Below are 23,843 nucleotides of genomic sequence, written 5' to 3' on the forward strand. Positions count from 1 at the left end.
TAAAAAACTGGATGGTCCCAAAAAATATTTTTGGAAAAAGTTTGATATTTCCATAAAAAGTCAACCAAGCACATATTATGGGAATTTATGCATTTTGGAGAGAATCTATGTATACCTATCTTATAATTTTAAAAATGTGTGGGTTATATAAGAATTCCACATGGTGGACGTCTTTGCTCTTACTGCATAACTTCAGGGGTCATAGAGGACATAATATTTCGTTAAACTCCAGAGGCATCATTTGTGGAATGCCTTGTAAATGTAGTTCCATGGTGTTGTGTTGGGCCCTGGCTTAGAAGGGACACAGCATCATCTTTGCAGAGTCTAGGGCAGGAAAGGTTGTATTCCTGCCCTGCCTTTACTTACTTGCTTGACCTGGGAGGTTTGCACCTTAGGACAGAAGAATGGAGACCACAGTGTCCTCTTGTCCCTGAAATTTCTGCTTACCAGCTAAGCATCATGGCATTTCTGTATATAGAGTTCATCCCACTTTGCTGACCAGGCTATCTTTTTGCAAAAGCCATGCAGTAGCATTTTATAAAATCCCTTAAGTGGTGGTAATCTGGGTCAACCCACGACTTGAAATAGGCACAGTTTGTTTTCATTATCCTTGTATTAAGCTCCTTTCCCTGCTTTCCCTCCCTATCTGGAGTTCCCTCTGCAGCCCCATTCCGGAGCCCCCTTAGGCTCCCAGGCATGCACTGTCCTCCGGGTCCCTACAGTCTGCAGAGATGAACCCTAGGAACAGCCTGAAAGACAATGATAGCCCATGTGCAATTTTGGAAGAACTAAACCTTATATACACTTGGGAAAGAAGTAATTTAGGGCAGTTCTCTCTAATTATATGGTGCTTTGAGAAAGTATACAAGTTTATACTGAAAAGAGAGAGTAAGCTTCACAAACATTGTGTTTGGCAAAAAATTCCTTGCCCTAGTAAGAACTCGTAAATATTTGTATAGTTGAATGATTAATGTCCTGTTAAAGATATTTCAGAAACCAAGGAACTTATGGGTGAAGTAGCTTTCTTTAGAAGGTCTTTTTCTCCATCCCTGAATTTATCTATAGTAGATTGCCTTAAACTTTGGTTATAGATAATCACAAACTAGTTAAAATGATGACATTCTATCTAATGATGCTATAAAATCACTTCTTCCAACAACCATTGTCAAAATATCTGACTAAATAATTCCCTTTTTATGAATACACATCACTTAAATTTTCCCAGTGGTCAATAGCCACACTTCGATGATTCTATTTTATGAGCTATAATAATAAATTTTAGCAATTGCTTCTGAGAATTATGCAGCTTTATCTCTTAGTAGGAGGCATGAATTTTTATTTCTAACTGTCCGCCTGCTATATTGACCCACTGACCTTTTAAATGTACTATGTTCACAAAAGGATTCCACATCTTGCTCTCAAACATTTTTCTCTTTGTGAGTTTTCTATATTTTGTTAATAGTACTTTTGTTCTTTTGGTAACTCAGGGAAGATAGGTAAATATAGTTTAAAAAATAAAAATGCAACATAAATCTTAAAAGAAGAGTAAATGTTATGGGACCACCAAGAAGGGTTGGACAAACCATTATTGATGCTGTAATATAGTATATTCAAAGTTTTCTATTTTATATTAGTTACCTATTGCTGCTGTAACAAATTACTATAAACATAGTAGCTTAAAACAAGACAGATGCATTATGTTATAGTTCTAGAAGTCAGAAGTCTAAAGTGGGTTGTCAAGGGTGCATTCCTTCTGAATGCTCTAGGGAAGAACCTGTTACCTTGCCTTTTGCAGTTTCTAGAAGTTACCTACATTCCTTGGCTCATGGCCACTGGCCCCTTTTTCCATCACTCTGACCTATGCTTCCCTCATCACATATCCTCTGATCCTGATTTCCTCTTTCACTTATAATGACCCTTGTGGATTACATTGAGCCTGCTTAGATAATCCAGGATAATCTCCCCAGCTCAAGATCATCAGTTTAATTACATCTGCAAAGTCCTTTTTTGCCACGTAGGTAACATCTTTACAAATTCCAGGGATTAAGATGTGGACATCTTTAAGTGACCATCGTTTAATTTACCACATGCTATAAATCACCAATCTGTCCTTCTAGTTACTGTCTTCTCAGTTCAGGTGAACAGAACCATCTTTTGGTCCACCATGCTTTCTTTCTTTATGTCTTTGCTCATGTTTTTCCTTTCCAGGAAAATATCCTTCCACCTTCTGTACATGTCCAAATAGTTCCCATTTTTTTCTAGGAAAAGCCAGTTATTTCTATTTCTAGAATTCTTCTGATTCTTTGTTGTAAGAAGTGATTTCTCCTTTCTCTAAATTTTACAATATTTATCTTTGCTTTTCACAGTTTTAGTTCAAGGTAGAAAAGAGTAAGTCTTTTCCCCTTCTAGACCATGAGGTGCTCAAGGGCATATTCTACATCTCATTTAGAGTTGTACATCATGCTTACCCCTACCCTACTCCCAGCTCCCTATGTAGATCATTGCCCCCTATGGGTGCTCAGTAAATATTTTTTGAAAGGATTAATGAATTTATAGAAATCACCCTGTCATTTTGGCAGAGTCATGAGACCCAGGGGACATGCACTCAGACTCTCTCTTTTTTTTAAAAACTCTACAGCATGGTGCTGTCCATATGTGAAATACAGGTTATTTCCTTTCCTTTCTTTTCTTTCCAGTATATTGATTGTTGAAAATAATATGAAAACTACTAGGCTTTACATATATATATATATATATATATATATATATATATATATATTTACACTTAAGGTTTTATTTTCTCTCAGAAGACCAACTTAGGACTCAGAAAAGGGGAAATAAAATTTCAACACTCCTATAATTACAGATGACAATATTATTAAAATGTGGAAATTCAATTTTTAAAAAGTCAAGTAAGGGTTTTTTCTTTTTTTTTTTTAAGCATTCATTTCACTTAGTTATTCCTGAATATCTAATTGGCAGAAATTACAAGGTACCTTTCTCACATTTTTCTTCTCTACTGAGACCTTAAAAATGAGTTTCATGTCTTGATTTTACGGATTTGACAGATGTTACCACCCTCTTCAATCACTGCAAGAAATGTGTATCCTTAGCTGTAAGAAAAGTGCGAAGAAGATTGGAAAGAATAATCATTTTCTCTCCCTTCCCCAGGTGTTTTCATGTTCCCCAAGAGGATTTCAGTCATTCTTCTGAGTTGGGTGAAATTATGAGAACTACACATAAATATGTCGATATTTCATTCTCCCACAACTTTGGATGTGAGACAACAGTGTGACAGAATCCTGTTTTTTTACACTTCAGCGATTTTTTTCCATGGTACTCTGAGCAGAGTGAAAGAAAACTGCTAACCTGTTTATTAACTTCTAGAAATTCACTCTCACCTTTTACCTTACACAAAGTAGAGTAGTTTATGGTTTGCTCATATCATCAAATAATTGTGAATGAGCATGACGGGCTGAGGGAGTCATGGTGATGGTTGTGAGTTTGCCTTCAGGCCTCAGGAGGACCGAATTCTGGCTTTGTTTCCTCGAAGTAGTTCCCTTAGCTGGAATGATTTACGTGACTTGAGGTACCCATGACTAGATCATAATACTCGTACTTTTCCCAGCAGCTCTCACCTGTATAGTTTAAGTATACTCTAACCTTCAGGAGTCTAAGTGGGTTGAATGCAGTAAATAATTTTGGCTAATGTGGTATTGTACTAGGTGTGATGTCATCTGTGGATTGAAGCTACCCCTCTAGTGCCTTACAAGGTCATTCCCACATGAAGCCTCTGCAATAGACTGCCTTTGTCTTTTTATAGGTCCTCTTGCATCAAACAAGTCAATAGACAAAGAAACCTCCTGTTGATACTCCATAACCAATTCTGCCTTCGCAGAATAGTATTTTGAACTGTTGGGTCCCACAATGAGAAAGCATACCAGAGAGACTCAGGCTTCTCTGCTGGAGTCATCATCACACTGGAAAGAGAGTCTGGGTTCCAGCTCTGAGCCTCCAGAGGCATTCCTGAGAAGTGCCGCCATACTCTCCTTCATTACTGCTTCCTCAGGGACTCCCCTTGTGAGAGAAAGGGAAGGAGCCCAATGTGATTCTGGAGAAGTAGTGTTTATTTCCCATGCTTCATTATCCAGCTGCATTGTCTCTGAGATCACGCTCTTTGAGTAGAAGGCAGGAAATTAGAGATGCCATCTGATGGCCTTGTGAGTTTCAAAGTTTGACTTGAGGCAGCAAATACCATCCCAGCCAGTTTTTCTAAGACCACTTCCAGAAAAGCAAATGGACCATTCTCATGAGTTAAGAAAGCAAGGTTGAACACCTATCACAGGTGTTCAGGGACAACATTCAGAATCAGTGAGATTTTTATCTGCATTGATAACTAATTTTCCTATTATTTTTGTGTTTATTTTTTTAAGGTCTCCAAATCTATCTATCTTCTGCATATATTTACTAAGTAGGTAGAAGACATACTTAGTACTAATTTATGACAGTATCGCCTTGATTGAGTTGTTCTGTCTAGACCTGGGTTATTTTGTACTTTGCTACCACCGAATTGTTTACAAATCAATAGAGAGAATTACGAATCAAACCTCAAATGTAAGTTAATAAATGTGGACAGTTTTTAAACTTGTTACTTGTGCCAGTATTTGCCACAACATAGATTCTTTCATTCAACATCCTGTGCCCTTTCTGAATCAGGATTTAAGAATGACATGATGAATAAGATTATCAACGACATCGGGGGAGCCTGGGTGGCTCAGTTGGTTGGACGACTGCCTTCAGCTCGGGTTGTGGTCCCGGAGTCCCAGGATCGAGTCCCACATCGGGCTTCCTGCTCCACGGGAAGTCTGCTTCCTCCTCTGATCTTCTCCCCTCTTATGCTCTCTCTCTCACTCTCTCTCACATAAATAAATAAATAAATAAATAAATAAATAAATAAATAAATAAAAGATTATCGGCGACGTCAAGAACCCAATACAGAGTAAAATTGTCCTTCATTGGTTCCTTCCTGCTCCTCACCTCTCAAATTAACCCATCAGTAAGCCTCACAGCACTGACTTCCAAAAGTCCCCTCTGCACATCTCCACCAACACAAGTCACTGTCACCTCTGGTCTACACTGCAAAACCTCTTAACTTGCACCTCAGCTTCTCGTCTACTCTACAACCCCAGGAAAGATTTTTCCATTGACCGTACAACTGATCTTTTCAATATGCAAATAAAATTATATAATTATTCTTCTCTTAATACCTCCACTGATTTCCCATTACACTCAGAATAAGATCTCCCCATTCCCTACCTCTCCCATCTGGCTCTTTCCCCTGCCCTCTCACTTTCTCACTGGCCATACTTGGGTCACACTGTCTTTCCTTTGTCCCTCAGATGATACAAACCCCTTCCAACCTTTGGACCTTGGCATAGTTGTTCTCTGTAACATGAACCCTCTCTCCCCAGGTAGTCATATTTTAGCTTCTTCTGTTTGTTCTAGTCCAAGAAGCTTTACATGAACACCCAATATAAAAAGGTCCTCCCTTTTACCCTGTGTAATCATCCTTTGATTTTTTAAAATTTGTTTGTTTATGTATTACTTGGCCAGTTAGATGTTGGTGGAGAAGAGCTTCTCCTGATATCCGGTTGCTGGTCTAACCCATACAGTGAGCGTCATGTCATTAGAAGCTGGCTTGGCACTCTCAGGTAGACTATGTTCCTTGCCTATTGGAGAGAAGCAATCTCAGAGAATACCAGCATGAGACAAAGTCACTCTGAGACCATGATCTACTAAAGCAAAACTAGGTCACATGATTATTTTGTTCAAAAAGTGATATAAAACCCACAAATATACAAACCATCTCTTGGTAAAATGTATAACTGTTACTTATCTACCAATCATAGCTTTATCCTCACTCTCATCTGCTCTTGTTACAGATAAGATTTATGGAGATGCCCAGTCAGTCATAGAATTTCCTCCATTTCCTGACAGCCTCCTATCTACAATAAAGTCCTGCTTTCTTTTTTTTTTTTTTTTTTTTTTAATATTTTATTTATTTATGTGACAGAGAGAGATCACAAGTAGATAGAGAGGCAGGCAGAGAGAGAGAGAGAGGGAAGCAGGCTCCCTGCCGAGCAGAGAGCCCGATGCGGGACTCGATCCCAGGACCCTGAGATCATGACCTGAGCCGAAGGCAGCGGCTTAACCCACTGAGCCACCCAGGCGCCCTAAAGTCCTGCTTTCTTAAACTCTTCCTCAAATCACCTAACGAAACCCAAACCCTTCAATAAGTCTTTTCTAATACCACCTTACTGAAATGCTCCATGGTTGCCCTTAGTGCGTGCTATCCCTTGCTCCAACAATTAATAAACCCAACTTGTTCAATGGTGGTCTCTAGCTAGAGGGCAGCGACTGTGGTTTGTTTGTTGGCTCTTGGTTTTTTGACATTTTTCTAACTAGAAGATGAATTCCTTTGGAGCAAGGGCCTTATTGTTTTATTCACTACAGTATCCCAAGTAGGTTTGCCATTTTGTAAACCCAACACGTATTTGTTGAATGACTTATTTGGTCTTTTTTATATGGAGGTTTAATAAAATAAGGTGATTTTCACATACAGATCCTTGGCCCCAAGGTTCCATTTAATGGATTGCCACCTGAACCACAAAAGCAAGGCTTTATTTGCCTTTTTTTTTTAAAGATTATTTATTTATTTGAGAGAGAGGAAAAAAGAGAGCATGGGGGGGGGAGAGAAGAGCAGAGGACAAGGAGAGAGAGAGAAGCAGATTCCTCACTGAGCAGGGATCGTGACCCAGAGCTCAATCCCAAGACTTTGGGATCATGACTTGAGCTGATGCTTAACTGACTAAGCTGCCTAGGCGCCCTGGTTTCATTTGCTTTTTATAAGCCAATGGCACACAAGCCATTGAAATTGGATTTTCACAATGTAATTAAGAGCTACCCCCCAGTTTATGAAGATTTAAATAATCTTAGCATTTAAAATCAGAATAATACACAATTACAGTCACTTAAAGTCAGACTGAGGAATCAGAGTCTGGGTGCAATATTCTGCTGGGCAATGTTTCTGAGTGTCCACTGAACATGCTTATGAACAGATAGTAGGAATTCCTACCTGACTTCTTTTGGGTAGTTTTCCATTGATGATAGTTTTACTCTCTAAATTAGTCTGTTCTAAGTTTAGCTTCAGCATTTGCAATATGGTTTAATTGGTTTTTATTTGTTTGTTTGTTTTTTGTTAACTCTGTTGTAGTGGCACATAATTACATCAGCTAACATTTTTCAGTTATTAGAATTTCAGACATTTATGTTTTAAAGCTCAAATATTAATCATCCATAAATCTCCCCCTTATCCCTTACTTCTCAGATTCACTTGTATCCTGTCATGTCAGCACATTATAAGTGTTGAATAAGTAGGATAGGCAGGCTTTGGAGTTCTTTTTTCTACCTATGTGGGTGGGTCAAGAGCAAAATTAGTTTAGGATAAAATACCTAAGAGAATCCTATTTGCCAAGCCACTAAATTTGCACCAAACCCTATTTGCACAAAGCAAGGCCTCATGTTTTGCCATTCAGCCATGAGTTTAAATAATGCAGAACTCTTCTGAAAACAAAAAACAACTAGCATATTTCCTGTCTTATGACTTATAACAAAGGGAAAGTCAACTCAGAAGGGTGAATCCTCTTTTTATTTCCTAATCCAGCAGCTATTTTATTTACCCAGTTTTTAGGAGGGAAAAGAATTTTTTTAATAGAATGTTTTGCTTTTATTATAGAATAGTCTAAACAGTTATCTGATTACCAAAGCAATGGCAGGCACTAGGTCTCTCTCCATGGGTTTCCCCATATTTGGAAATAATAGAATGATTTTGTAAGAGTCAATGAAATTATTTATTATGTAATAAAGCCTTTAATTTAAGAAGACTGTTTCATTCTTTAATATATATTTTGCCAGCCATCCCACTTCGCAACAATGCAGCAGGGATAAATGGGTAACTGTTTCATCTCTGAGTTACTATGTGGGTGTCTCTTGAAGGACCTGATTTTCAAGAACAAATAAAAATAATAATGATATTTGTTGCTGCTTTTTTCTTTTCATTCACTGAGGTGTGAAACTCTAGCTTCAGATCAACAAGCTGACATTTCCTTCCATGTCATTAGCTTTCAGTTGTTCTATAATCATGAAAATACAACTAAATATACAAATTTATTAAACCTTGAAATATTGTCTGCATGACGTGCCAGGGTAGTTTTTACAGGGGAAAAAATGTAATCATAACTTCCCTGGAATTCTAGCTCCTTGTGTCATATTTCTCTTCTAAAGTCACAGGTGTTGCCTAGGAAAACAATTTCGTTGCATCTGGAATAAATTCAGATAAAATTAGCTTCTTCTATTTAAGTCGAATGTTGATATAATGGGTTCATAATTTGAAAAACTGTACAAATGCTACTCTAGGACATATTTTAAGGTCATTAAAGGGACTATCGACATCATGAGTTTCATCAGTCAGTCAGTCAGTTCATTACATTTTACATGTTGATGCTATACTGTGGTTCCATGTGGGCCTACCACATGCTGTAAACGGTATCTGAGACATTGTTTTCTCCATCAGGAAGCTTGCAAGCAGGGAAATAAGAAGAGCACATGGCTATAAATTAAATACAAAAAGTAATAATGAATGTAGTCTCTAAATATTACAAAAAACTTTAGAGCACTGATTCTCAAAATATAGTCCAGGGAATTTTTTTTTTTTTTTGAAGGAGGTGGGAGAATCTATCTGTAAGACCTTTTCAGTGAAGTCAAAATGACTTTCATAATATTAAGATTTTATTTGCCATTTTCATTCTCATTTTCTCCCAAGGATATGGTCGAGATTTTCAGAGATTGTTTGACATGTGATTTTGTAACACATTGAATGTAGAAAGATATTTGCTCCCAGGTATCTTCTATTAAGCACCATTTAAAGGATTTACAAACAATGCCATGCACCTCAAAATTTTTTTAAATAGTTATTTTTTATTTTTTTAAGACTTATTTATATATTGAGAGTGAACAAGATTGGGGGGAGGGGCATAAGGAGAGGGAGGAGAGTCTTACACAGACTTCTCACTGAGTGTGGAGCCCAACGTGGGGCTTGATATCATGACCCAGAGATCATGACCGAGCTGAAACCAAGAGTCGGACACTTAACCAACATTGCCACCAAGGCACCCCAGTAGTTATTTTTAAAATTTACATTATTTTTATTAACATGTAATGGATTTATTTTTGTTATTTTATAATGAGTTAATATTTAACATTTACTTACTTATAGTTTGTAAGAGTAAATATTCATAGATATAATCTCTATAAACAGAAGATATTTTGGAGTCATTAATGAATTTTAAGAGTGAAAAATTGATATGTCCCAGTCAGATGTAAGGTATGTTTTAAGTAATGTATTAATAATAATGGTTTAACTTCTAATGTGAGTGAATATTTTGTTGTTGTTGTTTTAAATAATAGGTGGAGTAAATTCAAAATAGTCTGAGGTAGTTTCACACTCACTTATATTCCAGAATGCCTTTTTCAGTGAATTCTCCAAAGTATAAGGCTGTAGCAGCCTGCTGGGAATGTGCCTGGACGTGGGTCACACCTGTGTACCCCATTCTTCATGCTTGTCAGAGTGGAGATGAAGTTGAGGATCTTAAAGGCAGTTAGAGGCATTTATGGGAATGATGAAATGCAGTGCACACTAATGATTTCATTGGTTTTGACTGATCGAACTGGAGTCCACATACAACTGATGACTGCAATAAAGCCTAGCCTTTTCCAGAATGGGCAAAGTCTAGTACATAGTGAAATAAAATGTAGCATCTTTCCCAGGCTTTGTCTGAAACTGTGCATAATTTTTAAAAAACTCTAAAAACAATATTTATCTTGCCAAAGCTTGTGGCCTTTATTAAATATAGAACACTAATTATTTTCATAGTTGAGTGAGCCATGTCAAAAATAAATTACGTAGAATCCTAGAATTGAAATAGTCCGTGCAGTGCCTAGCAGCAGCTTCTTCATGTTAATAGTTAATGATGATTGCTACTATTTATTGGCCATTGGATAGGTGCCAGTTTTTCTAAGCATTCTATATTATCTCATTTATACCTTATGGGAAACTTCAAAAGCTATATATTGCTATTTCTCTCTGTTTATGGATGAAGAAGCTGGGCCCTGGGAAGTTGAGCTAACTAACTGATCTGAATTCCAAAGTTAGGACATGGAACCAGATCTAATTTCACTGCCCATGTTTTTACCCCAAAGATACTCCTTTCCCTGTGGTGACTTGTTACATGCATTTGATTGGCAAAAGTGATTAAGTCTCTTTATTTCATAGACTAGGACACTCCAGCATAGGGAGATTAAGTACAAAATCACAAAATAAGAAACGAAGTCTGAATCCCCTCGCTTATTAGTTCCTTGGATAGACACATGGAACTCAATATAACATACAGACCTAGGAGTCATCCTTTGTCCTTGAACTTTCAGAATGTTTACTATGGAATATCATTTCTGTTACATATGTAAGTTACTGTAGTGGGGTGTGTATGTGTGTATATGCGTGTGTGTGCTCTTGGTGATGGACTCTTCTTTTTTCCCTCCACATTTTTTTTTAAATCTAGTTAGGCTGTAGTATCTATTAGTTGAATGACTGAATGACAGTGAGTGAATGTTCTACTATTTTGCTTTCCTGGGCATAAGATCTAGAAACTACCAGGTAGGAGGGAAAGCAGCACCCCCCCTTCCATCTGCCACTGATTTTAATAATAATAATTTATTTTTCTAATGAATTATTCATAAGAAACAGTTTAGAAAAAATGTTTCTGTTGCCAACAAAGTTGTTAGTTTGTTTTAAAATCACCAGTCTAGTTTTTACTGTTTAAGCTCATTTTCTATTTGGCTAAATAACAAAATTCAGTCTCATTCTAATGACTTTATTAGAATGAGAGGTAAAATGTGACTCAAAATTTGTGAATACTGGCCCTGGTTTTTTCACTTGCCTATCACATTTCTATGCATTATTTTTCTTATCTTTCAAATTTTGATTATGATATACTCGCTTTGTGTGTATTTCTTGCCAGGTTTTTGTTAAGGATAAAATGAGAGTGTATATGTTGAAATGTGATGAAATTCATAAAGTGATATATAAGAATAATTACTGATTCTGTGTTATTAAGTAATTCATTATCAGGGGCTATTTTTAAATTTGTATTCTCTCTGTAGTGGGGCCATGTGCATGCCACAGCCTCCACAGGTGGTTGCTAATCCTGTTCTCTAGCCCTAACATTTCATCCATAAAAAGTGCTTCATTTTGAGCTACAAGGAAACATTTTTTGACTCTAGTGTACCCAAAAGTCATTACCTAAGAATTCAAAGAGTTGATTCACAACATGCCACAGAATCATGCCAACAAGGCCCCAAAAGTAGATTAGTAAAAGTATAAAAACATAGACCTACAAAATAGGTAAATATAAAAAATATGTAAATGTTGCAAAACAGAACTACAATAATACAAATGTTCTTAGGACTGGGTGGGCCCATAATAGAGTAGGTAAAAGGGACACAGGAAGAGACTTGAGCTTGTCCATCACATCTACCCATTCATTCATTCTTTGTTCACATAATAACCATTTATTGAATGTGTAATATATGCTGAGGCCTGTGCTGGAGGCTAAGGCTCCAAAGAAGAGTAGACAAAAGCTCAACCATGGAGCTACTAATCATCTAAGAAGCAGAAAAGGAAATATGCAAACTACAACAAACACAACTCTTAGATAAGTGCTAAAATTGATATTATTACAACGTACTATAGGAACACAGTGGGAATAATGACTAATTCTGCCTAGGGGCTTTGGGAAGGCTACAAGAAAGACTAGCATTTGAGCTTGGTACAAGACAATGTGTAGGAGTTTACCCGATTTTTTTTTTTTAATGGGAAAAAGGCATCTCTAGATAGAAAAAACAACATGTTCACACCAGTGAAAATGTAATAGAACATAGCATGCTGGAGACAATGTGAAAATTGGAACAAGTCTTTTGAAAAGTACTTTGGCAGATTGTTTCATGATCTATAAAAACACTTATGTCTTTAGACCAGTAATCTCACTTAGGGGAAATTATCTTATGAAAAAAAATACACAGGAAGTAAAGTGTTATTTATAATAGCAGAAATACAAAATTGAGATGGATCCATTATCCAAAAAAATACAAAATAGTCCTGTAAATTATAATATACCATTTTGACTATTACTGTTAGAGTGATAGTAATGATTTTCCAAGTCAAAGTGGAAAATATATATTCCATCATATTAAATTACAAAACAATAAAGTAGATCTTTATTATCTTAACTATTTAAAATTATGTGTGTGTACAGGAAAGAAATGGAAAATAACATGAAATGAAATCAACAATAACAATAGCATTAAGAACAAAACCTTTTGTGAAGGTGGTCATAGGATTATGAATGAATTTTTTTTAATAGATTGACTTTGTTGTGGTCCTATCATTAACTAATTGAACAACGTTTATTGACTATTTCACTTGTTCTAAAAGTATTGCTAGGTCCTCTAGTTGAAAAGATAAAGGATCTTATCATTTATGTAACAATTTTTTAAAATTTTAAAGAAAAGCACTTTTACACTCCCATGACTTTGCTAAAATAATGAACTCTACCCCTTTCAAGACCCAAGTTGAATGCAGTTTCTTCTAGGGGGCCTTTTCAGAATCCATCCATCCCATCATTCCTAATCCCTCTCTAGATTTTCCAGCCTTTTGTCCTTCAAAATGAAGCACATTGTGCTTTAAGAGTTTAACTGGATAATTCAGCATGACCAAAGCTGGTGTCACAGTGGGAGGCAGTTGGAATGGGGATGTCCATAAGGGTATTTCTCAGAGTAAGGTTTAAAACATCCTGCATCAAAATCACTTGGAGTTTTTGATAAGCATGCAGTTTTTCATGCTCATCCCTAGAAATTATAGTTAAGTAGATCAGGGTGGGTCCAGAAAATTAACATTTTAATTTTTTTATAAGCATTCTAATTCTTAAGCATCTTAAATTTGGAAACCATCATTATAGAATATTGAGTCTACCTGAAATAATTTTATCAGCCGACTGGAATTTTCTCATGTAACATTATATTTATATGAGTGACCAGTTGAGAATTTCTCTGTTCATTGATTTTCTTATAACATTATATTCATTCCAAATCAGCTTTGTTCCCAGCTTAGGTTTCACAGTTTTGTTGATGGAAAATGTTCACTCTTGATAAGTAAAAAATGTGGGTTTTTCTGTCCATGTGCTTCTGTATGTGCATAGAATTGTGAGGTCATGTGTAAACTTCAGTGTAGGTATCTCTTCTAAGTCATTCTTACTGCTGAAGATACCATTGTGTGGTCCATTATCGAGGAATGGAGGAGCAGGAAGAAAAGAGATTACATTTGATAAATGTCTGGTAAACTGTGTTCACTAAAAAGCAGAAGTTTCTCATGGTCTATTAATGTACTTCAACCGTCTATAAGTTTTTTATTCTTTTTTTTTTCTCTGGTCCTTTTCATTCCCTCCCTCCTTCCTCCTTTCCTTTTCTTTCTTCCTTCTTTAGTTCCTGACTCTTAATAGACTTGACCATGGTCTATGGCTTTTTTGCTTAACACCTTTCATCAATAGGCACCAAAAATATTTGCTCACTAATGTCTGTTTGGTCAAAGGGATTTTCCTACTCACAATATCCTAAAAGAATCAGAGGGACCTGGGTAGATCAGTCGATTGAGCATCTGAGTTGTGATTTCGGGCTTGGGTTGTGATCTCAGCCTTGTGAGACTGAGCCCCACATCAGGCTCCATGCTCAGTGGGGAGTCTGCTTGAGGATTCTTTCTCTCCCTCTCTCTCTCTCTTTCTCCCTCCCCCACTGCCCCTCCTCCTGCTCATATGCGCATATACGTGCTCTCTCTTTCTCTCTTTCAAATAAATAAATCTTTAAAAATATATATCATGAAAGAATCAGTTCCTTATTAGCTTTGTTCTTCAGATCTTGAGTTTGGATCAAAGTGAACAACTAGTCATCCTTCTGTCAAAATTTTTCTTTTTTTTAAAGATTTTATTAATTTATCTGACAGAGAGATCGAGAGAGCACTAGTGGGGGGGAGGGGGTAGGGAACAATGGGGAGAGAGAGGGAGAAGCAGACTCCCTGCCCAAGCAGGGAGCCAGATGCGGGGCTCGATCCCAGGACCATGGGATCATGACCTGAGCTGAAGCCAGATGCCTAACCATCTGAGCCACCCAGGTGCCTCCAAAATTTTTAAAAATATATAGTAGCCCAAAAATTTCAGGAAATTTTTAAAAATCAAGGTAAGGACTAGCAGTATAAATCTCAAAGAGATTAGTCTGAAAAGGGCATGCTTTAGCATTGTTACCCTTTTACCCCAAACTGGCCAACTTAGAAGCCTGCTGGGAGGAAAGCAATGAAGACAATTCTGCCCAGTGTGCACTCACTTCATCTTCCTGAAGCGCTGTTGTGCATGAAATGGGCTGGGGATTTCTTTCTGGGTGGATTTACTGCCTTAAACAATTGAGGAAGCTTTATGTGCTTTCTGGCAGATTCTGATCTCATGAAAGAAAATTTACTTATCTCTAGAGGTCTAGGGAACCATCATAAGAAAACCGCTCTCGGTACAAATGGATTTTGGGATATATGAAAGGGGCTTGCCTGGATTTCTGCATATTCATGGTTTCTAATTGCAGGAGTGTGGTAGGGACTGAGACAGCCAAGAGCCAAATCTGTCTGTGGCCGTAAAAGAATCATCCTGTTCTTCAAAATGTTACTAGTTGCATATTTCTTCTATGCACATCAGTCTTTCTTGCTGAAAAATATAGTCATCTAAAATATTCTTTTACATTGTGAAGTCCAGTTTGGGAAACTGTCTCTTAATGAATGTCTCTAAAGCACCTGTATTTTTTATTTTCTGCTACAGTGCAACTCCCCGTTCAAGTTTCTCTCTTGGTAAACACTACTCCAACACTTTTAAAATTTTACCCTTTACCAAAACAAAACAACAACAACAACAACAAAAAAAAAAACTTCCTCTTTCCATTCATTAGAAATCCTGTTGACCTGGCTTTTCTTGGAAAAGAATTCTGAATTTGAAACTCTAAGATGATCCTGAGGTTCTTAAATTATGGAGGTAGGAGGCTTATTTACAGTTTGAACTTCAAGATCCATCTAATTCAGAGACAGAATCATTTTCCGGGGAAGGGCCCAGAAAGCTGGATATTTAACAACTTTCTTTCTTGTTTCTAATGTTTACTAAACCTACAGAACAACTGTGGAGCTTGAGGAGTAATTCTGCTTTGGAAAGAACATTTGATGTGTAGTCAGTAGACTTTCAATTGCTGGCTTCATGGGTATAAATGTTATTTAATCCCTCTGAGACTCAATTTCTCTTATTTTTCTAATTTATTTATTTATTTGAGAGAGGGTGTGTATATGTGTGTGCGGTGTACACAAGTGGGGCGTGGGGTAGAGGGAGAGGGAGAAGTAGACTCCCTGCTGAGCAGGAAGCCAGATGCAGCTAGATCCAATGAACCTAAGATTATGACTTAAGCCAAAGTCGATGCTTAATGTGAGCAAATCAGATGTTTAACCCACTGAACCACTCAGGCACCCCTCAATCTTTTTATTTTTATTTTTTTTAAAGATTTTATTTATTTAGTTATTTGACAGAGAAAGATAGCGAGCACAGGTAAGCAGAGTGGCAGGCAGAGGGAGAAGGAGAAACAGGCTCTCTGCTAAGCAGGGAGCCTGACTTGGGGCTCAATCCCAGGACCTTGGGATCATGACGCTTAACTGACTGAGCCACTCAGGAGTCCCTCTTTTATTTTTAGTATTAGTATAATAACTTTTAGAGTAGAGTGTTATCAAAAAGACCATATGAGGCATTTTTTGTGTGTTTTTACTTTTTTAAAAAGCATATGTACCCAGGGAAATAATCATTGTAAAAAACAAACCCATAAGATTAGAGTAGCAGAAAAAATATAAGATTTAGAATATACAGATTTTTTAGACATTAATTCATATCCTACATTTGATATGTACTCGCAAATATTAAATTAATAATTAACGGAAATTTAATGATGCTCCATGGCATCAAACTAGGACTGACGTTATAGGGAGAAAAAGCAAAAACAATAAAAATTTTAAACCCAGATAATCTACTATGGTTTTCTACCATTTCTATTTTTCCCCTTTTCTTAAAAAATGTAAATGATCCAAAATATCTCCCCACGTATATTCTCTCACAACTAGAGCTTACTTCCTGACATATGTCTTTTAAAAGTCATCCAGGCATCCTACTTCTCATTCATCATGACTGGTGGTACAAATACAGACAAGAGAATTTACATTAAAAAAAAAAAAAAGTCTTCAGCAGACATGCATATTCTTCTGAAGGAGACTCAAAACTTCTTTAGTGTTTCATATCCTGTAAATGTTCATGTCCATGTAAAGGTTTGAAGCAAACCTTTGTCTTTTATTTGACATCATTTTCCCCTTCCTCTAAGTCTTACTCTGGTTGATAATCATGGTGATTTTTGAAAGTATCTTGAAACTTGCCAATATCATGTTCACCCATTGACTAGATTAGGAAGAATTCCACTGTCACTTAATTCAAGCTAAATTACTTAACTTCTCTGTATCGAAATCTTTCATCTCTAAAATGAAGGTGTTGGACTATGCAAACGTGAAGCCTCCTGGAGTTGTAAAGATCTATCTAAAGAGAATTATGACATGCAGTGTTCATTCACACCACACAGTATGTAATTATATGGGTAGATATGTGGCTCTTGTTCCTGATCTCTTTCCTTCCTCCCTCTCTCTTTCTCTCCCTCCCCCTCTCCTTCTCTCTGTCTTTGCCTCCTTCTATCTCTCTCCCTCTCTCTTCCCCCCTTTCTATCTTTCCTTCCTTCCCTCTCTATCTTCTCCCCGCCTTCCCCTCTGTCTTTACTATTTTCCTGCAACATTTTCACATCAGAAAGAGCATTAATTTGGCCTAAAACTCTCCAGTGTCCTAGTACTCCAGGTGGCCATGTTTCTCAGCTCTGTTACACTGACCCTGGATACCACAGGCTTGACCAAGTATGGAAATTGGCCTGACAGGCGTCACAGCGGGAAAGCGCCTGAAGCTGTCCTGAGAACTCTGTCCCCAGAAATGTGGTCTATGGATGGAAAGACTGGCTGCAGATATGGTTTCTGGGGGTGCAGTGGCTGTCTGCCTCTTCGGCACACTGTGATGTGGGATGGTCCGAAACAGCGTTTGTCCGCTTGCTTGTTTACAGGGACACCTTTGTGGACTCTTAAGCAACTACAACTGTAAATAGCCTTAGAAGTGTAACTTGAGGGTCATGAAAGCCCCCTCCGCTTCACATATTCTCCAAGTAGCCCTCTTGTAGTTTGTAAACACTACCTTTTCTGGCCACATCTGTAAAAATCCAAACATGCGGAAGAATAAGGACCCCAAGTCTTTTGTATTATTAATTTCAGTGAGACTAATTTCTCAAATCTTTTGTTTAAATTAAAGACAAAACTAAGAGGGTGCCTGGGTGGCTCAGTTGGTTAAGCATCGGACTCTTGATTTTGACTCAGGTGAGATCCAGCCCCCACCTCAGGATCCCTACTCAATGAGCAGTGTGCTTCTCTCCTCCTCCCTCTCCCTGCTCCTGGGCACATGCTCTCTCTCTCCAATCAATCAATCAATCAACCTTTAAAAAACAACAATGGCAACAGACTATGAAAAGTAGATCATTTGACCTGTCTGCAGCATTTGAACAAGACCCTAATGTCTTTGCTACCGTAGGCTTTTTACATGGGCTTCCAGGTGACCACACTAGGAGTTTTTCTCTTATCCTCTCTACCTCATTTACTTTTTCTTCCTCTTCCCTAAGACTTCTTACTTTTGAAGGAATCCAGGGCCTGGTTCTTAGTCTGCCTCTCTTCTCCCCTTAAACTTTCTTCCTTGTCACTTTGCAATAGACATCTCATAGTACAGAGTACTTTTTGTTTTTAACCTCTTTATAAGTAAGGTAGAAGAGCATAGTATTTAGTCCACGTTTCTCCATCTCACTATTGACATTTCACGCCAGGTGAGTCTTTGTCTTCGGGGCTGTCCTGTGCATTGCAGGACGATTTGGCAGGATTCCTGGCCAGACCCACTGGATGCTCGTAGCTCCTTCCCAGGTGGGAGATCAAGAACTACTTCTAAGCATTGACAAATGTCCCCTTGGGGACAAGATCACCCCCTCTAAACCACTGGTTTAGAATAACTGAGTATAAAACACCAAAATCCTTTAATAGTGCAAATTATTTGCCTTTGACTGAATTTAACCAATTCAATATTTTTTTAATATTTATATCTCTTAAAATCCTAGGACTCTGAACAACAGCCACAAGAGCTTGAACAATAGAATCTGTAAGACAAGTTTTGTCCCCCGGATAAAATACACTTGTGCCAAGTAGGAAACACAAGAAAGTGAATTTTGTTTTGTCTTTAGGCCTACACCATTATTGGTTTAAAAAAAACATGCACATGATCTTGCCTTTCAAGCAGCAGTAAACAATATCCTAAATTAAGATTCATGGTAGACTCTGCCACTTCTTGCTAATTGCATCCTGCTGAGAAAACTAAGGCTTGGAGGGGTTAATTTGCCCAAAGCTCTGCTAATTAGCCAAATCGTTTACTTCTCAGTTCTTACCTCTAAGAATCAGAGATAATTTAGGTGAATTGTCACTACAAATTGTAAAGCTCTTGACACCTGAAATTTTTATTGTTGTAGGCATTCAGAGAGGAAAGAAGTAGAAGACGAATACGGTTTGTGGAGGTCTTCATCTCACATTGCCAAACCGGTCTCTGGCAGCTCCTTTTTGCCCACACCTGCCTGTGTTCTTAACAAGAAAAAAGGCAGACCTTCTCTCTTCTGTCTTCTTCCTTTTCCCTCAACATTTTTGGTCCAGTATCTAGCAGTCATTAAATTAAACAATCATTTTTATTAATTAATTAATTTTAAATTAGGAAATACCTAGACTTAATGAAACGTGTATAAAATGGGCTAATGAAACTATGCCTCAGTCCCACCTTTGATCTAGGCTTTGCTCCCCAGATTTAACCACTGTTAACTGATATTCTATGTCTTTTTGGAAATTTCCTCTGCACATGCATGTATATTGACATGTGTAAACATGTGTGTATGTTTTTAGTGTATATACAGACTTCAAACAATTTAAAAATTGCACCTTTTCTGTTTAAATAACATTACGTCTCAGAGGTCTCTTCAATCAGCACATTTGAATTTACCACATGATATTCTACAGCCGCAGAGTACCTCTGTGGTAAGACTGTACCATAATTTATCTGATCAGTTTATTATGGATGACTAAATAGTTTCTACTTTTTGGCTATTACAGTATTGCAATGTGTAGGTTTGATGATGTTTTATTATTATTGCTTTCCTTTTGATGAGAAGTGTTCTGGACCTTAATTATAAAAGTAAAGTTTGATTGTTGAGGATTATGTTATTATTGAATAAATAGGCCAAATAGAATGAACACAAAACAATATGTATTTTAAAAATTTGAAAAATGCTTTATTAGTTCCTCATAGTCAATAGAGCAGAGAGAAGTTTGCAGAAAACTTGGCAGGGTCAGTGTTTCAAGAATGTGTTTAAAAAATAGTTCCCAAGGTGAAATGAACTTTGGAATTTCAGCATTCTAAAGCTCACCGACAATTTACTGATGAGGGCACATCTATCAGTATTTATTCTTGTTTTTTTTTTGTTTGTTTGTTTGTTTTTGTTTTTTTTAAGTAGTGTTGGGTCACTCTACAAAAGTTAGATTAATCTTTGCAAATGCATGGGTGTAATTGAAACTGGGCAATGAAAAATGATAAAGAGAGGTGCCCTAGTGCTCTTTCTGTTGTTCCTGAAGATTGTTCACTGTTTCTTTTGAGCTTTTTTTTTTAATCTCCATCATATTGCCATTTGAAAAACACTGTAGTCTCATCACTAATAACCTTACCTGTCAAACTGGATACAAACATCTCGGTTACCTTGAAGAACTGTGCAACATGTTGGTTATTACACAGTGATCAATGGAAGCAGATGTATTAGGGGATATGATTCCATATGGTATTCCAGATGTGGAGTCTTTGCTTCTCAAAGAATTATTTTTAAATTTAAGAGGGAAGACAAAAAAAAAAAAGTCCCTATTTCCATCGCTGTATAACACATTTCTTCTTCAGGCTTTAGGAAATGAGATGTATATCCTTTGGTGCTTGTTTGATTTTTTATTTTTAATGATTGATAAAATGGCATATTTATTGGGATTTAAATTGTCTTTAAAGAGGAGCAGTTCTAATTGGCAGAAAAGCATAATATGCACTTGTTACTGTTGTATAATTGCCTTTACAAAATCAGCCCATAAAAACACTCATAAACTTGGCATTCAAAAAAAAAAAAGTCACTCGTTAACTTGGAAATAAAATTATAATTACAATTATAAAGCTTTGCGATGATTCTGTAGGGTTGCATGCTAATTGCACAGTTTAAGCTTCTAATTTACTATTAGGTGAAAACATAGTAATTATCTGAAGGGATGCACATTAGAGATTAAGGGTCGAGATGTTAAAAAAAGTTTCCCTTCTGTTGTGTGATCACAATGGATTAGAAAGTAATATAGAGAGAATTCCCTGCGCATGAAAATAGGACTTTATTTGGGTCGGACTTAGAATGATGTCCGTTCTTTAATGCAGTCACAGCCAGGGAGCAAATTCAACAGCAGCGATGCCTAGACTTTTTGAGCTGGGCGCGGGCTGGGCTGTGTACCAACAGCCTCGTCAACTGCAGACGGAACTGCAGCATCTCTTCCTGCAGTAGCGAGTCAGCCATTGGCTCCTCGGTGACACGTGACTGATAGAGCCTTTTCTGTGTCTTTTCTCGCCCATCTGTGTGCAGGGCACTGATAGGCCAGGCTGATGCGCAGGCAATTTATCATCTTGATCTCCCACTGAGTCAGGGAGCTCTCCTGTCACCAGTATTGATTTCAGAGGATGGACTAAATTTCCTAGGATTTCCATTAAGAATTAAGAAAAAAGCTCTAAGCACGCAGGGTAGCCAGACAGACATGGATATGAGATGGCACTGTGAAAACTCGCAGGTAGCTTCTTCTCTCACAGCCGGTGCTCAGCACAGCTTAGAACTGCAGCATGCAGGGTTTAAGATACCAGAAGCCTAAGAACAATAATAATGAAAATAAGAATAAACTCTTTTGCTTAAACTAATTTTAAGATTTATGTTACAATATTTATTTTTGGAGATTGCATGTCAAATTTATGCACGCTCTGTATGAAATGTAGAAAGGTTGCTTTAATTTTTTGATGTCCTTAAACCCTGAGCATGGTTGCTTCTAGTTTTGTTTGCTGCTTTTTGTGAGCTTCAGAGGTTTTTTAGCATGCTTGTGGCAAAAACAACCAAGAATTTTGTGTGTGTGTGTGTGTGTGTATACATATATATGTGTGTGTGTGTGTATGTAGTAAGTTGGTTCAAGTAAAAGCATGAATAAAAGCTGCTTTCAATACTTGCCAGACTGCTTATTATTGTTAATGACTTGGTGATAATTTTTCCTAAATATGATTAGATTCTGACCATGCATGCTTTTGCGGCAGAGTGGGCTTTTGTGGAGAATTTGCAAAGCCGGAATGCCTGAATTAAATGTATGTTTGGTACAACAGAAAATGTATTAGTGGCCAACGATTAAACCTGATTAATTAATGGAAATATTTCACGATGGTAAGATTTAAATAACATTTACTTACACTAATTACTTCTGCTTTCTGAATAAAATGCATGTCTGGGATTAATGAAAGTTGATTTTTTGAAATATAAATTTTGATTACTTCAAATATAGTAAGATTTTAATTTTTAAAAATGCATCGAGGTGAGAGAATTTTAAAACATACGTTTTTGTAATGTTAGCCTAGGAAAGGATTCTACAACTGCTGTTTGTGTATGCGAGAGATTATGTGCATGTTCATGTGTGTGTGAATTCTTTGGAGGATTGTTTGATACCCTCCTAGCTAAGTCCTTATTCTCGTGAAGAGGGGAAGAGCCTTGGCATTCAAGTATTTCCTAGGCCCCTGGGAATTAGAGCCAGCAGAAGCAAGAGTGTGGCCAGATGGGATTGGCATGCTTGGCAGTGAATGGAGACAATAGGTGGGGGCAGAGCAGATGGAGAACAGAAGGGATTGCACATCAGAAAAGGGGCGCTGGGAGGGGAAGAGTCCTCTTGATAGTGAAGAAAGCCTGCCCTTTCTTTTCAAGGGAACTCCTGATTGTATCTTCCTTTAATTATGAGGTGGAATGTCATGTCTGTTGTAACAAATATTTTTCATCAAACTAGGTAGCCCCTGCTTCACAGAGTAGGGAAGATATCTCATGAATAGAAGTTGCTTTACCAGATTATAAATGGTGTGTTTTCTGTTTGGTGGTGTTTGTAATCTTTTTCTCTTTGCCCTGTAAAGGAAAAGTGGGAACAAAATTAAAATTAAGCTATTGTATTATTTGAGTTGTTGGTATAAATATCAATGTGGCAGTAACTACTAAACTTACATACCAGACCTTAGATGATTCAAGCATCTGTAGGGTTTGCTAACTTTTTCCCTAAGTTAAGCTTTCAGTTCTGAAAATATTAAGAGCCCATGCTGACTAATCTACTATTATTTTGCTTCCGGCTTATAAATAGATGTTCGTTTCTAGAATAACTTTGCATGGCTTATTTAAGTATTTGTTGATTTTCATGATGGAGCTTGGAAGCTTTACCAATGCCCAGTTCAAATTCTAAAATGAAATTAATCTCTCAGAATCCTCTATCAAGCTTTCTGTCACCACCTGCCCAGAGAACTGGGCACAGTCTTTACCCAGAATGGCCATAGGACTGGGGAAAAAATGAAAATCAATTTACTTTTGAATTCTGTAAATTAAATAATTCCTCCAAAATTTTAAGGTGAACTTAGACACAATTCCAGTCCTGAGTACAAGTGAATTTGACCAAAATTACGCTGCCAAAATCTACCAATAAAATACAAATTTTGAAAGTTTAAATAGACATCTTCTGATCCATGAGTCACCTACAGCTCACTTAATCATGTCATCGGTGGACCTTATATATGGAGAGGATTTTCACTCTATGAAGGAGATTTTGCCATGTTGCATGTAGAGACATGCAACTTACCTTTTCAACCTTGGCTTGACAAAGAACTATGACCTAGATCAGAGAATGAAGCCTTCACCTTTGACATTTTGAGGTATTCAAGATAGTTTACTCAGATCATCGATACTAATTTCCCCATAGTTGAAGAATTAAGCCAGTTTCTCATTCTTTATGCTGTCATTTTCCTCCTTGCCCTGTTTTTAGAAATTAATGAAAGAGTCTGCAAAGCAGCAGAACATTCTTCACTTGGCAAATTCCATCCAATGTTTTCAGGAAGAAAGAGAGCCTGCAGACAGAACTTTGGACAGATATTTATAATTTGGAGGGTTGACAGGTGTTCCTTAAGTAAGATGACCCACTGAGAAAGAATAAACATTTTCACTGACTTTGCACAATCAAAGTTGCCTAATAGGCTGAGAGCCACCTTCTCCTTCCAGGCAAAGTGGGATGAAACTAGGAGAGCACTGAAGTGGTATTAAATGGCCAGTCAAAACTGCATTTGGATTCCACTGCCAAACAAATTTCTCACCAAGACATTAAG

General features: G+C 37.2%; 1 protein-coding gene across 35 annotated transcripts in view; it reads left to right on the forward strand.

The window, feature by feature from the left end:
* NRXN1 (neurexin 1) overlaps positions 1-23,843 on the forward strand; it is a 1,247,328-nt gene that overhangs the window by 1,171,022 nt on the left and 52,463 nt on the right. The window contains exon 1 of one of the 35 annotated variants that reach the window (XM_045979186.1): positions 21,080-21,250. The exons of the other annotated variants lie outside the window; for them this stretch is intronic. Coding sequence (XP_045835142.1) covers positions 21,218-21,250 — 33 coding nt within the window. The 5' untranslated portion in view covers positions 21,080-21,217. Of the gene's footprint in view, positions 1-21,079; positions 21,251-23,843 lie in introns of those variants that run through there. 35 annotated transcript variants of the gene reach the window in all.

Source organism: Meles meles, chromosome 15, assembly GCF_922984935.1.
Source record: "Meles meles chromosome 15, mMelMel3.1 paternal haplotype, whole genome shotgun sequence".
Lineage (NCBI taxonomy): Eukaryota > Metazoa > Chordata > Mammalia > Carnivora > Mustelidae > Meles > Meles meles.